The sequence below is a fragment of the Microtus pennsylvanicus genome, chromosome 12, assembly GCF_037038515.1.
Source record: "Microtus pennsylvanicus isolate mMicPen1 chromosome 12, mMicPen1.hap1, whole genome shotgun sequence".
Classification (NCBI taxonomy): Eukaryota; Metazoa; Chordata; class Mammalia; order Rodentia; family Cricetidae; genus Microtus; species Microtus pennsylvanicus.
Window position 1 is genome coordinate 28,864,476 of NC_134590.1, and position 13,558 is coordinate 28,878,033.

The 13,558-nt window shown below is 49.2% G+C and overlaps 1 protein-coding gene across 3 annotated transcripts in view; it reads right to left on the bottom strand.

Annotated features, from left to right (window-relative positions):
• Nucleotides 1-10,419, bottom strand: part of Dcun1d4 (defective in cullin neddylation 1 domain containing 4) — a 75,140-nt gene extending 64,721 nt beyond the window's left edge. The window contains exon 1 of one of the 3 annotated variants that reach the window (XM_075943084.1): nucleotides 10,210-10,419. In XM_075943084.1, the coding sequence (XP_075799199.1) occupies nucleotides 10,210-10,234 (25 nt within the window). In that variant the 5' untranslated portion in view covers nucleotides 10,235-10,419. Of the gene's footprint in view, nucleotides 1-9,221; nucleotides 9,417-10,209 lie in introns of those variants that run through there. The other 2 variants (XM_075943086.1, XM_075943087.1) reach the window with 2 other exon arrangements.
• Between the last annotated feature and the right edge of the window lie 3,139 nt (nucleotides 10,420-13,558).

The window sequence follows — 13,558 nt, forward strand, 5'->3', positions numbered from 1 at the left end:
CCAGCTCCACTGCCCACACCGCACGCCAGCTCCACTGCCCACGCCAGCTCCACTGCCCACACCGCACACCAGCTCCACTGCCCACGCCAGCTCCACTGCCCACACCAGCTCCACTGCCCACACCAGCTCCACTGCCCACACCAGATCCACTGCCCACACCGCACGCCAGCTCCACTGCCCACACCAGCTCCACTGCCCACACCGCACGCCAGCTCCACTGCCCACACCACACACCAGCTCCACTGCCCACACCAGCTCCACTGCCCACGCCAGCTCCACTGCCCACACCAGCTCCACTGCCCACACCACACACCAGTTCCACTGCCCACACCACACACCAGCTCCACCTCCCCCTATCGTGATCCAGAAGAGCCCTGGCCTGGACCTGGAACAGCCAGAAAGACAAGTCGGAGGGGATAACAAGGGGATGGATCCTTAAGGCCATCATTACAATACCCCTGGACTGACCGAAAACCACCCTGTCCCATTTAATTGCTCAGGACATAGTTTGGGGAATGGCATCTTAGAGATGTTAAAGATAAACACTTAACCAGGACCTCAAATGAAAAGTGGGGGTGAGGCTAACTTAATTCTAAAAGCTACTGAGTGGCCCTAAGGAAAGCCGCATTTTTCTGGCTTTTTTCTGTACTGCTGCTAGGGATCACCTATATTCTAAAACTCACAGGAGTATTTCCACTACACCTATCTCAGCAACTAAGACTGTTTCCACCGCAAATAAGAGTACAGAGTACTTTTCTGGGCCACAGTTCTCCAGCAGGGCTAAGTTCCTGTTGCCACTTCAAGTGGCCTTGCCAAGAAAGGGGTGTAGAGGAGCAAGCTGCAAAACCTCAGGCACCCTACCCACTAAGTCACTCCAAGAGGAAGAATCCGAGGTGCCAATGGGCACTGACCTGGCCAGTCAACGGCCAGGACACAGCATGCTCCCTCGGAGGCGGAACTGAAAAGCAAACAGGTGATGTTGGGGCCCGTCCACCTGCAGTGTGGAGCACCCCGACCCTGGAGCCGGAAGGCCCAGCTAAAACAAGCATGCAATGCTGGGGCCTGTCCACCTGCAGTGTGGAGCACCCCTACCCTGGAACCAGAACGCCCAGCAAGTCTCAAGCCACTGTATATAAGCTTCACGACCTTGAGGTTACCTTTCCTGTACTCTAGCTTCCTCACCTGTGAAATGTGGGTGCAGCAGATCTACTCTGAGTGGGAGTGGAGAACACAGGGGTAAGAGACGTTACCCCCGCCCCAGTCCCTTTGTATCTTTCCCAGTGTCCTGTCTCCCCTCCCCTCTCTTGCTTCCTGTCCACTCGGGCAATCCACAGGTCCCACTCTGCAACCTCACCTCTTCCTGCACTCGGCTCCCCACACCCCCACCTGGCTGCCACAGGTCTGCCCGCTCCCTCTGTCCTCCCAAGCGCACCCACTCATGAACTGTTTTCCCAATAAAACCCCAAAGGCTAAGCTGACAGGGCAACTCCTCCCCTTCCTCCCCTGCTAGGAAGTCTAGCTGTGAGCCTCCTCCTGGTCCCAAACGCCCTGGACAGCCACTAACCCAGCAGCTGCCATTCATCCCTCACCTGCCCACTCCTTCTGTCCCCTGCACATTCTCTGGAGAAGCAGGCTCCAGGGGACCTTGTCTGTTAGTTACAACAGGGTCTGGAGACAGTTGACTGACATATCAGTCGCCCAAATAACAGATTGTCTCTTTTCCTCCTTGGTTTCTCTGATGCCACGCCTACCGAGGAGGCCAGAATCACTAATCAACAGCCACAGAAGCACCTCAGGGGGTGCAGCTCACAGGTTCCTCGGGAAGGTTTCTCTCATCTCTTCTCCCTGCATCCCAGTCTCCTTGCTGTTCCTCAGATCAGGCCTGCCACACACGGAGAGCCTGTGTGCTGTGTCCCTCTCTTCCCACTGCCCTCACCCCACACACAAGCTTCCTCTGCTTTATTGTTCTCTACAGAACTTAGCGCCACAAATCTGCCCCTCACCCACACCAGAATGAAAATTCCTGACAAATGAAGACCTGGGCCTTGTGCACAGTAGGTCCTCGATATTCACACCTGGTGAACACACCTGGTGACAACAGCGCCATGCCCCCGGAGATGGCATGGTTTTTTTTTTAGGTTTTTAAGACAGGGTTTCTCTCTGTAGCTATGGCTGTTCTGGAACTCACTCTGTACACAAGGCTAGTCTTGAACTCGGTTCTAGAACTCACTCTGTACACAAGGCTAGTCTTGCACTCACAGAGATCCACCTGCCTCTGCCTCCAGACTACTGGGCTTAAAGGCGTGCGCCACCGCCCTCCGCCTAAATGGGAAGGCAGTTTCTAAACATAAAATCTCCGAGCACAAAGAGCGGGGTAACTCGCCCACAATCTTACAAACAGTAAGCGGCACAGCAAGAGTGTTGAGTCCAGACAGTCTCACTCAAGGGCTGGCGCCTGCCAAGCCCTTTCCCACTTCCCAGACAGCCTTCCACAAAGCAATGGGAAGACACCAAGACATCCGAGAGCGAACAGTGGTGAGGCGTGTCACTGGGTTGCAGAAAAGCCTTTGGAGGAGTCATCCCTGCGGTGAAAGCAGCACTCTTGACACGCGTGGTTCACACAACATGGACACTTTCCTTTAACTCGGTGTGTGTGATGCTGTAATATGTCCATGAAAAGAAAATAACTAAGCATCAGCATGAAGGAGACCAGAGACACATCTGAAGAGCCAAGTATCTGGGGTGGGGTCTAGGTGAAGCGCTGACTGGTGGGCGCGACATAGAGAGGCTCTTGGAGTGATAAATATGTTCGGTATCTTGGTTTACTAGGGGCTCTGTCAGGGTCTTTGTTTACCAGTCTACCCAACTATATACTTACATGGCTATAATTTCATAATATGCAAATTATAACCTCAATAAAGTTGACCAGGAACACTTTAGAACGATCAAGATTATTTCTGGCTAAACAAAATACCCAACCCAAGAAAAACCCGCAAATATTTCCAGTTAGAATTCTCGAATCAGAACATGCACAAGGAATTAAGGGCCAGCTTCTACATGTCCCACCTTCTGAACTGGTTCTCTCAGAGACAAAAGTGGCTGGCCGTCACTGGGGACCAGAAGTACACGGCTCCAGGTGACATCCAGAGTCCTGAACACCGCAATGCTGGCTCCCACTTCCAAGTGACATTACATGAACCCTTTGGGCAAGTCTTTGGTCATCTCTAAGTGGAGCCTGCGGGCAGACCCACTGAAAGGAGACAACCACTCTTCTTCAGAGCCTCTTCCAGGTTAACTGACCGGCAACAGGGCTATGTCTGAGTTCTCAGTTGCCAGCACTGGAAACCAACTGTGGCGAGTTTAAACAGAAAAGTGTTCATTTTGTTTGGGTTCAGGCTTTAAATATAGCACTAGACTCATTTGGAAAACTAGAAAGCCGGGCTTGCCAACCAACCACACAACCAAAAGAACCCCCACAGGCACATGGCGAGATTCCTCAGGCAGGCCCAGCCTCTGAAACCAACAGAGCCCTGGGCCGAGGACCCACCACAATGGCTCTCCCCAGGCTACAGCTTTCTTTCCTTGCTGACCTCCGCCTTCAGGTTGTAGAGAGGAGGGAGGGTTGGGGTACCTCCCATCAGTTCACAGCTAAGGTAAGGCTCCCTCCCCAGGGAAGAGGCAGAGCCCTCTAGGAAAGACAGAGCATGGCTCCCTGCTCTGCAAGCCTTGCAGATATAAGCAGCAGGTAGAGAAAGCTTTGCTAGACATTCCTGAAAAAAAGAATCCACAAAGAACAACCTACCCCCCTAAAAACACACACAAACACACCAAAAAGTAGTGCCACCCAGGAGGAGGGGTCTTTTTCTTATCATCTTGTGTTTTATTCTAAATAGTCACTAGTTTCAAAAACAACTTTCTAAGTGACAATAACTCGTTTCTAATTAAAAGAAATCCAAACCTCAGGTAACAGGCACTCTGCAGAATCATGGACACTCCAAAAAGAATAAATAAATAAATAAAAAGTCCTTGGCGATAAAACTGTCCTGTGACAGACACTAAAGCACACAATCCCATTTAAAATTCATTTCAGTGTTTTTCTTCCTAAGACACATTTTTTTTAAAATGCGTTCTTAAAATAATAATTCTCAAGAGTACTTGTAACCTGAATTTCACAGTAAGAACAAACTGCAGGAAGCGATTAATACCAACTCAGGCTCTCAAGCCGAGTCCTTGCCTGTCACCTTTAGCTTTAGCTTACACACTGGACCACAGGAAGGGAGGATGTAACTAATAATCTCACTGCACTGTTCTCTGTTTTTATGTGCATGCATGTTTTACCTGCATGTATATCTGTGCATGTGTGTGCCTGATGTCCTTGGAAGCCAAAGAGGGCGTTAGATCCTCTGGAACTGGAATTACAGACTGTGATTAGACACTATGTGGGTGCTGGGAACCAAACCCAGGTCCTTTGTAAGAGCAGCCAGTGCTCTTAACCACTGAGCCCTCCAACCCCTGGCTCACTATTTCGCTTTATTTCATAAAGAAATAAAGCCTTAATACCAGGGTATGGTCATAAGACAGAAAAAAAGAAAATCAAAATAACACCAACCTATCTCCCAAACAAACCTGGTGACAGCTCCAACCTTCTGTCCCAAACAGACTTTCCCTAGTCCCTTACACATACCAACATGTCAATCTCTCCAGACTAGACACTCTTCAATCAAAATTAACTGTTACATATAGCTGTATTATGGTTTGAATATGAAATGCCCCAAAAGGTTCATATTGCAAATGTTTGGTGCCCAGGTAGTGGTACTATTTGGTAGGTTGTAAAACCTATGGAACCTCTGGAGGAAGTAGGCCATTGGCAATGGGTCTCAGGGACTATAATTGTGTCCCAGCCCCTTATTGTCATGTGCTCTGAGGGCAGGCAGGGAGGAGAAAAACCAGACTTCAACTACAAAAGCCATGCTATACCACTAGGCACCTTTCAATTACTTTGTTTTGTTTTCGAGACAGGGTTTCCCTGTGTAGCCCCAGCTGTCCTGACACTCACTCTATAGACTGGGCTAGCCTTGAACTCAGAGAGATTCATCTGCCTTTCCTGAACTCTCCTGAGTTCTTGTTCTGAGGAGGCCATACTTAACTGAGCACCTGGAAGCCCTCGAAGTTTTTGAGCAGAAAAGCAAATATTAAAAGCCAAGATGATTCGTGTTTGCTTCTCCAGCACATCTACTAAAGGCCAAGATGATTCAACTGGTGAGAGACCAATGTAGCATAGGCTAAGCCTCACACAGGACCACTGGTTACCAGAATAAAAGACTGGGTCAGACCCAAGACATTAGCAAAGAGTTGGGAAGAGAGGATAACTGTGGAGCATAGAAAGAGATACTGCCCATGGTCATTTATCTTCTCGCTAGCTTCCCTGGATTTGACATCACCTAAGGGACACACTGTGGAATCTCTATGAGGGCATTTTTCAGAGGTTTTAAAAGAAGAAGGAAGACCCACTACGATTGCGGGCAGCACCTTCCCTTAGGCTGGGTCCATGAATGAACTGCAAAAAAAAAAAAAAAGGAGAAGAAAAGTGACCACTACAATGGCTATCCTCTCTCCTCACTATAGATAAAATGGCGAGTCATCTCTCCTCACTATAGATACAATCAAACCTGTGAGCCAGAAGAAAAAAAAAAACTTCCTTCCTCAAGTTGCTTTTCTCAAAAATGTAGTCACAGTAACAAAATAAGTATTGAAAACACAGACTCTCCCTTCTACTACCAAACAGGAAAAAAGATGAGAAGTATCTAAGGCTCCAAGGAGGGTGACTAAAATTACTGTGGCTTCATGAACTAAATGCACAAAATCAACCAGTGCTGCTTTCCTCTTGCCTGGCCGAACTACAGAACTAGGCCAAATAAACAGCCTCCATCTGATGTATGGACGCACCTTGGCACAACCCGAAGTCTGTATGTCCCTGGAGTCAGTGCTTATCGAAGGCACACTGACAGGCCAGGAAGAACCAGGTTTGCTGCTGTGTCAGCAGGATTACTGGCTATGAATTATTAGCTACAATTATAAGGATGCCCATGACGGTGATTAAGATGAGAATAAAAAAACAAGAAGAAGGAAGTAAGTTACAGTAGCTCAAGATAACAACAAAGGAGATATGGTAAGTTTGAAGAAAAATCAGCTGCTATCAAGCACCAAGTAGGGCCCCTTTGCAAGCCAGGAATGGGGAAAGAAGCGTCAATGTCCACAGAAGGACGGGAGAGCTTTGCTCTTTGGCACGGTGGTAGAAAGACTACTGGGATGGCTACTTTTGGTTGTCAACTTGACTGCATCTGGAATTCACTAAAATCTAAACTGGAGGGGCACGTCTATGAGGGATTTTGGCTTAATTTGTGAGGGATTTTGCTTACTTTGAAGTGGGAAGATCCATATCTAATCTGGATCTTTGAAGTGGGAAGACACTGCTGGGCTGGAGATTTAATCTGGGCATGCCTTCTGCTGGAAGCCTATATAAGGACATAGAAGGAAGAAACTTTTTGGCCTTCACCTGCTTGTTCTTGCCCCACTAGAACATCCATTCCTTCACCATCATTAGCGCCTACTTCTTCGGTAGGTACTGAAGACCAGCTGAGACTTCCAGCCTCAGCGACTGAGCAGTTACTAGATTCTGGGACCTTCTGCACATAGACAGCCATTGTTGGATTAGCTGGACCACACAACCTGTAAGTCACTCTAATAAATTCCCTTGAGATTCATTCTGTAAGTTCTGTTATTCTAGAACCCTGATTAAAACAACTGCCTCCCCCTCCCCGCCCCCCAAAATATCCTTTCTGATACAAAAGACAAAAAAAAATTGATAAAATATTTTTAACTGTTTTAATGCATAGCAAAATCCAAAAGAAAAATTAGGACCCAGCCAAGGGCCAAAAAGCACAGGTCCCCCAAAACTAGAGTGGACAGTGCAGGCTCGATACCGCCTAGAGCTTTGGGCTTGTGGACTGAATGAAGAAAATGTGTGGAAAGAGCATTTGTCCTTCAGGATACGATGGAACAAATGAAAATAAAAGAAATGCAGACTAATACTTCTTTAAACTTTGAATACAGTTACAGATCTCATGCATTTTTTTTTGGCCTTATGATTTGGAAAGAGCAAATCCCAAGATTAAATACTTTTTGGAAAAAATTTCCACACACACACATATTACAAGAATTTTCTGAGAGATTTTGCCAATATAATCAAAACTGGAGAGGCATAAATTGTTTCCTCAAAGCATTACACACTAAGCAGTCTCTCAGATTATTTTAAAAGCCATCCTGGAAGGGCTGAAGAGACAGCTCGGGGGTAAAGAGTGCTTACTGCTCTTGCGGAGGACCTGAGTTCCATTCCCAGCACTCATGTGGGGCAGCTCACAACCGCCTGGAACTCCAGTTCTAAAGAATCCCATGCCCTCTTCTGATCACCATGGCATCTGCACACATGCACACATACACACACACATAATTTAAAATAATAACAACAAAATTTTACAAACATTGTGAAATATCTATGCAAGTTTAGGACTGTCTTAACCATGTTAAGTAACCATGTTAAGTGATTTCTAAATCTTAAAACTTGTCTGCAAGATACATATCATTCGGTCATTAAAAGCCCCCTCTGTTAACTATTATCAATAGTTTCATAATATCTAATTCACCATACAAAAATAATTGGTCACCTTTGAGCCAATCTTATAGCCCCTACATTAGATTTGGGAGTGATCACTAAAAAGAACCGGCAAATAATGTGATGTGGGATGTCCTTCCATACTTGTGTTGCTTTTATTGGTTAATGAATAAAGCTGCTTTGGTCTATGACAGGGCAGAATATAGCCAGGCTGGAAGAGATATAGAAAGAAAGTAGGAGGAGTCAGAGAGGTGCCATATAGCTGTCAAAGGAGACAGGCGCCAGAAAAGAGCCTTACCCAGTAAGCCACAGCTTCATGGTGATAGACAGATTAGTGGAAATGGGTTAATTTGAGATGTAAGAGCTAGCTAGAAATACGCCTGAGTCATTGGTCAAACAATGTTGTGATTATTATAGTCTCGGTGTGATTACTTGGGTCTGGGCAGTCAGGAATGAGCAGTCTCCTTTTACAAGGATGTGGTGGCTTTAAGTCCACAAACTCAGAGACCTGTAACAGCCAAGAGGTAAAATCTTTACAATCTGGGCAGCTAAGGAGCAAACAATAGCCTCATTTGCTTTGCACTTACTTAAAAGCGGAAGACACCATACTTTCCCTTTGTTCACCTTTGGGGGTTCATTTCAGGTTCGGGCATGGGACTATTTCAACCCCTAATTTCATTAAACTGTTCTTCTCAATTCATTAAAAAAAAAAAAAAAACCTAATTCTTGGGCAAACCGAACAGCCCACGAAATACCTGTACAGTTCTCTGTATTTTCTTCTCAAAGGATATACATGTCTCTACTTAGTTCCCATACTTATGTAAGGCTGTACACTTCACCCTAGGCTTCCATACGCTGAATCCACTCTAAATGCTCCACGCTAAACGTTGCGTTAGAACGAAGTGTGTGCAGGATGGTTCAAAACTAAGCATTCGCTCCGCAAGGCTACCAGATGCAGGGAAAAATAATTAACTCAGAAAAGGGCCAGGGTTTGGCCTGGGCTCTCCCTCTGCGACGGACACTGTCCCAAGGAACCCCGGAGAGAACGCATAGGATCTCCGCGGCTTAAAGCACGAGTTAGCCAAGCAGGGAGGCTCCAAGGGACGCGCTGCATTCTGGGACTCGTTTCCACAGTTACCCACGTGCACCCAACCCAACCGCGGCCCGGCGCGGCTGGGACTACAAGTCCCAGAATTCCGCGAGCCTGCCTTTCCCTTCACACCGGCTCCAGAAGCCAGACCCTAAAGGAAACCCCAAAAGCGCCCTCCAGGTGCTTCGGACCGAGGTGGCTTCCTGCAGGCATGGTGCTGAGCCTCCGAAGCCGCCCTTCATATAGGGTAGCGGGTCCTGACTCATCAGCCTCCACACCTGACGGCCAGAAATTAAGACAACTGCGTCACATACTGCCAAACCTACGGACCGCCGAGGACCCCAACACCCCTTTATGCTTGGCCCCCTCACCACACCTCCAGGACCCCACCGGGCTGGGTCAGCTGCAGACGGCGTCCCTGCCCCGCCTCCCGGTCCCACAACCCCAGCCCAAGCTGACCTCGCTCGCCGCCGCTCCTCAAACGCGGTGGCCACTGCCAGCCTCGGGACACCTCCCGGGTACCCGGCCCCGCCCCCTCCCCTCCGCGCACCCCCAGGCTCAGGGCGGTCACCTCCTAAGCAGGACCTGGCCCCTCCCGGGAGGAAGCACCTCCCCCAGTGCACAGTCCAACGCCCCCCACTCCGCCCCGTGAGCACCGAACCCGGAATGACAGCCCTCCTAGTCCCCGCTCCCCCCCCCACCACCACCCCACCTCCTCTTCCTCCTAACTCACTCCACACACCTCCCAGCCCCCTGTTCCAGTCCCTAAACTGCATGGCAGCGCTATCCGCCATCCTCTTCTCTAGGGATCCCAACGTCCCAACACCTGCCCCCAAGCCCTCTCGCCACCCCCGGCCGCCGTCCGGTGTACGGGACTCCTCAACTATCCCATCCCACCGCGGTGCCGCCACTCCGTGCCCCCCCGTTACATCAGCTTGCAGCCCCTCACCGGCCTGGCCGCGGCCCCCGCTCCCCACCCATTGTTCCCGCCCCCGCCCCCAGCCCTCCTTCCCATTGTCCCCGCCCCCGCTCCCCTCGCTCTCCCCCGCCTTCCCCGGCCGACCGCACCGCTCGGGCCCCGCAAGCCTCACCCTGCACCCAGACCATAGGCCCGCTCCCTGCCCGCCCGTGCCACCCCCGGCCCCAGCTGCCAGCGCCCGCCACCGTCTCCACCTCCATGCACCACAGACTCTCGGCCCCCGGCCTTCAGAGCATGTCCCCCCCTTCCCCCACCGCGGAAAGCCAGCCAATCCCCACCCCCTCCCCGCCGCCCCTGCCCCCACCCCAGCCGCCCGCGGCGTCACGGCCCTCGGGCTCCAGGAGGGAATCAGCCCACTCCTGGACCAGTGACTCCAGTGCAATCGGGACCCGAGAGGCGGAGAGGGGAGGACGGGAGCGGACGGGGTATGCGAGCCCGCATCCGGCCCGCTGGCGCTGCGCTACTCACTGACAGCTGCAGCATCCGAGTGCATTTTCGGGCAGCTCACACCCGCTCACCGCCCGGGCTCCCGCGCTCCACTCGCGGTCCCCCCACCGACTCTCCAAACCTTAGCTCGCAGCAGAGGACCGGCGGCTGCCACTCCGGCCCGCCCATCCCGCCTTCCTCATTGGCTGGACCCCAACCGGGGGACCGCCCCTCTCCGGGTCTCATTTGACCGAGGGAGTGCTGGTTGCGCCCGCCTGGAGCTGGCAAGAAGGCCCCGCCCCCTAGTCTGCAACGCGATTGGCCCCGGCGCCTCGCCTCCGACCGCCCCTGGCGGAGGCCACGCTTTGGAGCCGCAGGTTGGACCCAGCTGCTGTCAGTCATCCCGGGATCCGAAAGCGCGTGGAGGGGCGAGGCTGGGGAATTGGTCCACCTTGACCCTGAAGCCCCGCCCTATAGCGGGCGGATCCTTGGAGAGGGAGACCAACCGAGAGCCCGGTAAAGAGTCCGAAACAAAGCAGGCGGAGTGACCTGGTGGCTTGGGACCACCGGGACCTGTTCTCCCTAAGAGACCGGCCCGATCCTGCTACTGCCAGCGTCCGGCTATCACCGGTTCTCATCAATCATTTCCCATTGTAGGAAATTAGAAAAAAGAAAAATCTCCGCTTCTTCATTTCGAACTAAACCCTCCCTTTTATTCAACAAGCTTTCTATCCCCAACTTTGGAAATAACGCTTCTTTTTTTTAGAGTCACGTGTTGCTTGCGCCAAAGGTTTGGTGCTGCAGGCATTGTCCGTCAGACACCTCTGCGGTCCAAACAGAGAGAAAAACCCAGTGCCACTTTAGGCTCTGGGGTCAGCCTGGCACCCGGGCAAGCCAAGTCCCCAGATTGTTAGTCTAAGAAACCTAAGTCTAGCGTGGCCGGAAAGTGGACCGCTGTTGTTTGGTAGAGGGAAGCGTTAATGGGGTTCTAGTCCTTAGGAGTCCTAAAGCAAAATTCTGTATATTTTTTTAAAGTTCCGTTCTGCGTTTTTCAGTACTTGAAAATCAGTTCTTCACAATCACTATGGTAATGTAATAATGTTTAGAGATGTCCGTGGAAGGCTACCCCCCCCCCGACACACCCCAAACACTCCACTTCCACACGTCCCATAACCCTTACCCCACCACAGCCTAGACATTCTGTAGATCCAGCCACGGAGACTGGTTGACATGACCAAAGATAACAAAGGGGTAGGGCGTTAGGATTCGGAATTCTACAGCCTAGACTTTTGAGCTGCAGGGTTCTGAAATCAGGACAGACCTTACAAGGGCAAGTCAGCTGAGAGTCCTTGTCCTCCTCATCACTCTAGTTGTGACAAGCTCCATCATTATCCCCAACTTCTTTGTAATAGATGGCATCCCTATAATTTTATCTCTCATATTTATCACTCAAATGCATAAAAGCCACTTCATCAAATTGCAGAATCTCAGAATTACACCTGAAGACATGAATCCTTCATAGAGCATCCTTTTGGGTCCCGTTAACAAGACAGCCTTATAGACAAAGGAAATTATCTATGGAGCCCTGTGTAGGGGACCCCTGTAATAAAGAAGTGCTGACTCTCAGCAATGTTCCTGTGTTGTTATTCCATTTCTGACTTCAGCCTAATCTAAAGAATCGAGAATTAGTTTACTCATGCTTCTGAAAGTTTGTGTGTATATTTGTATGCGCTTGAATTTTGTTTCTCATATTGTTTCACACAGAAAAGGGCTTGCTTCTTGGTACTTCTAAATTAAAATAAGCCCTTGACTTATTTTAGCTATTAATTTTCCAACTTGATTTATCTGCAGCCAACTTTATTGTTGTGTGATCAGCTCTAAAAGGCCTACCAGTTTGCTTTCTCCCTAGCTCTCAACCCTTCCTTGACTCATCCATACGATCTCAGGGAGGAAAAAAATCTGTACAACTCACAACCTTTGCTGTTTTTCAGCTTACATACCAGTAGGGTTAATCTAATTATTTTCAAGTATAATGCAGATTTAATGTACTCAGATGACGGTAGTGAGTCAGCTAGAGCCTGGGAACTGAGAGGCAGCATTCTTAGTCAGCTGGGCCTTGCTGTTCTGTAAGTCTCACGAATAATACAACTACATGATGCTCTGTGACATAGGCCCCAGACAATTCAACCACCCACAAGGTGATAACTCTCCACAGTCGGGGAGCTTGTTAGAGCTACACCTGCAGTTCTCCAACACTTAGTTCAGTGGCTTTCAAGATTGGACACTGACGCGCTGTCCCTACGAGTTAACTAGATGACGACGAATGCGGAAATTGATATCAGAACCGTGGAGATTACCAGGTCCAACTTCCTCTTTATAAGAATATGAGACTGGAACTTGAAAAGGGTTAAGTATCTAATCTTAGTCATCAAGCTGGACAAGAACAAAGCAGTATTTAAAAGTTTCCTGGCTGGGTGGTGATGCACGAGCCTTTAATCCCAGCACTCGGGAGGCAGAGGCAGGCGGATCTCTGTGAGTTCGAGGCCAGCCTGGTCTACAAGAGCTAGTTCCAGGACAGGCTCCAAAGCTACAGAGAAATGCTGTCTCGAAAAACAAAACAAAACAAAACAAAAAAACTCAGCTTCCAGCTCCTTGTTTACCTCCTGCTCCAGTGAGAGAACACCTCAGATTTCCAAGAGGTTACTGTCCCCTCCTACTTGAAACTTCTACCAGGCTAATCCAAACTCTATTCTTCATATTTGGAATATGACCGTCTCATGATATCCAGTGAGGAATCTTTCAATATATTATGTTATTTTAATTTTTTCTCATTCAGTAACATTCCCAAATAACAAGGTCCCTGTAGAGATGTTTCATGAAATAATATCTTTTAAATTCAAATCCCAGGGGAGAATAATTGAGTGTCTTGGGGACTGGGCTAGAAAGGCTTGGGAGTGCCACGTGACACTTCATTGCGCTTGGTTACAGATTTGAAACAATATGAACAAATCACTGAGTGTTTAATCAGCAACTTCCTATTTTGTTAGTTATATTGTATCGATTTCCATAACATCCATTTGGAACTGAAGACCAGATGAGAATTTGACATGGAAGTCCAGTGAGAGCAAGAAGAGCACACGTTTTTGGCTTTAAACTTTGCTCTCCATATTACAAATCCCAATAGATATGTGTGTCCCATGTGTGCTAGGTTTGGGCTATGGAATGGAAAACAGCTTAGCCCTGGAGACGGGAATAGAATTGGGCCTGCCTAGTTTAGTTGATAGACAAATGTGTCCCTGGTAAGGTTTGGAGGAAGAAAGAAAAAATAGCATGGAGGAATTAATGTAACCTTTGATTCCAGAGAAAGTACGTGAACTCCGCAAGTTATCAA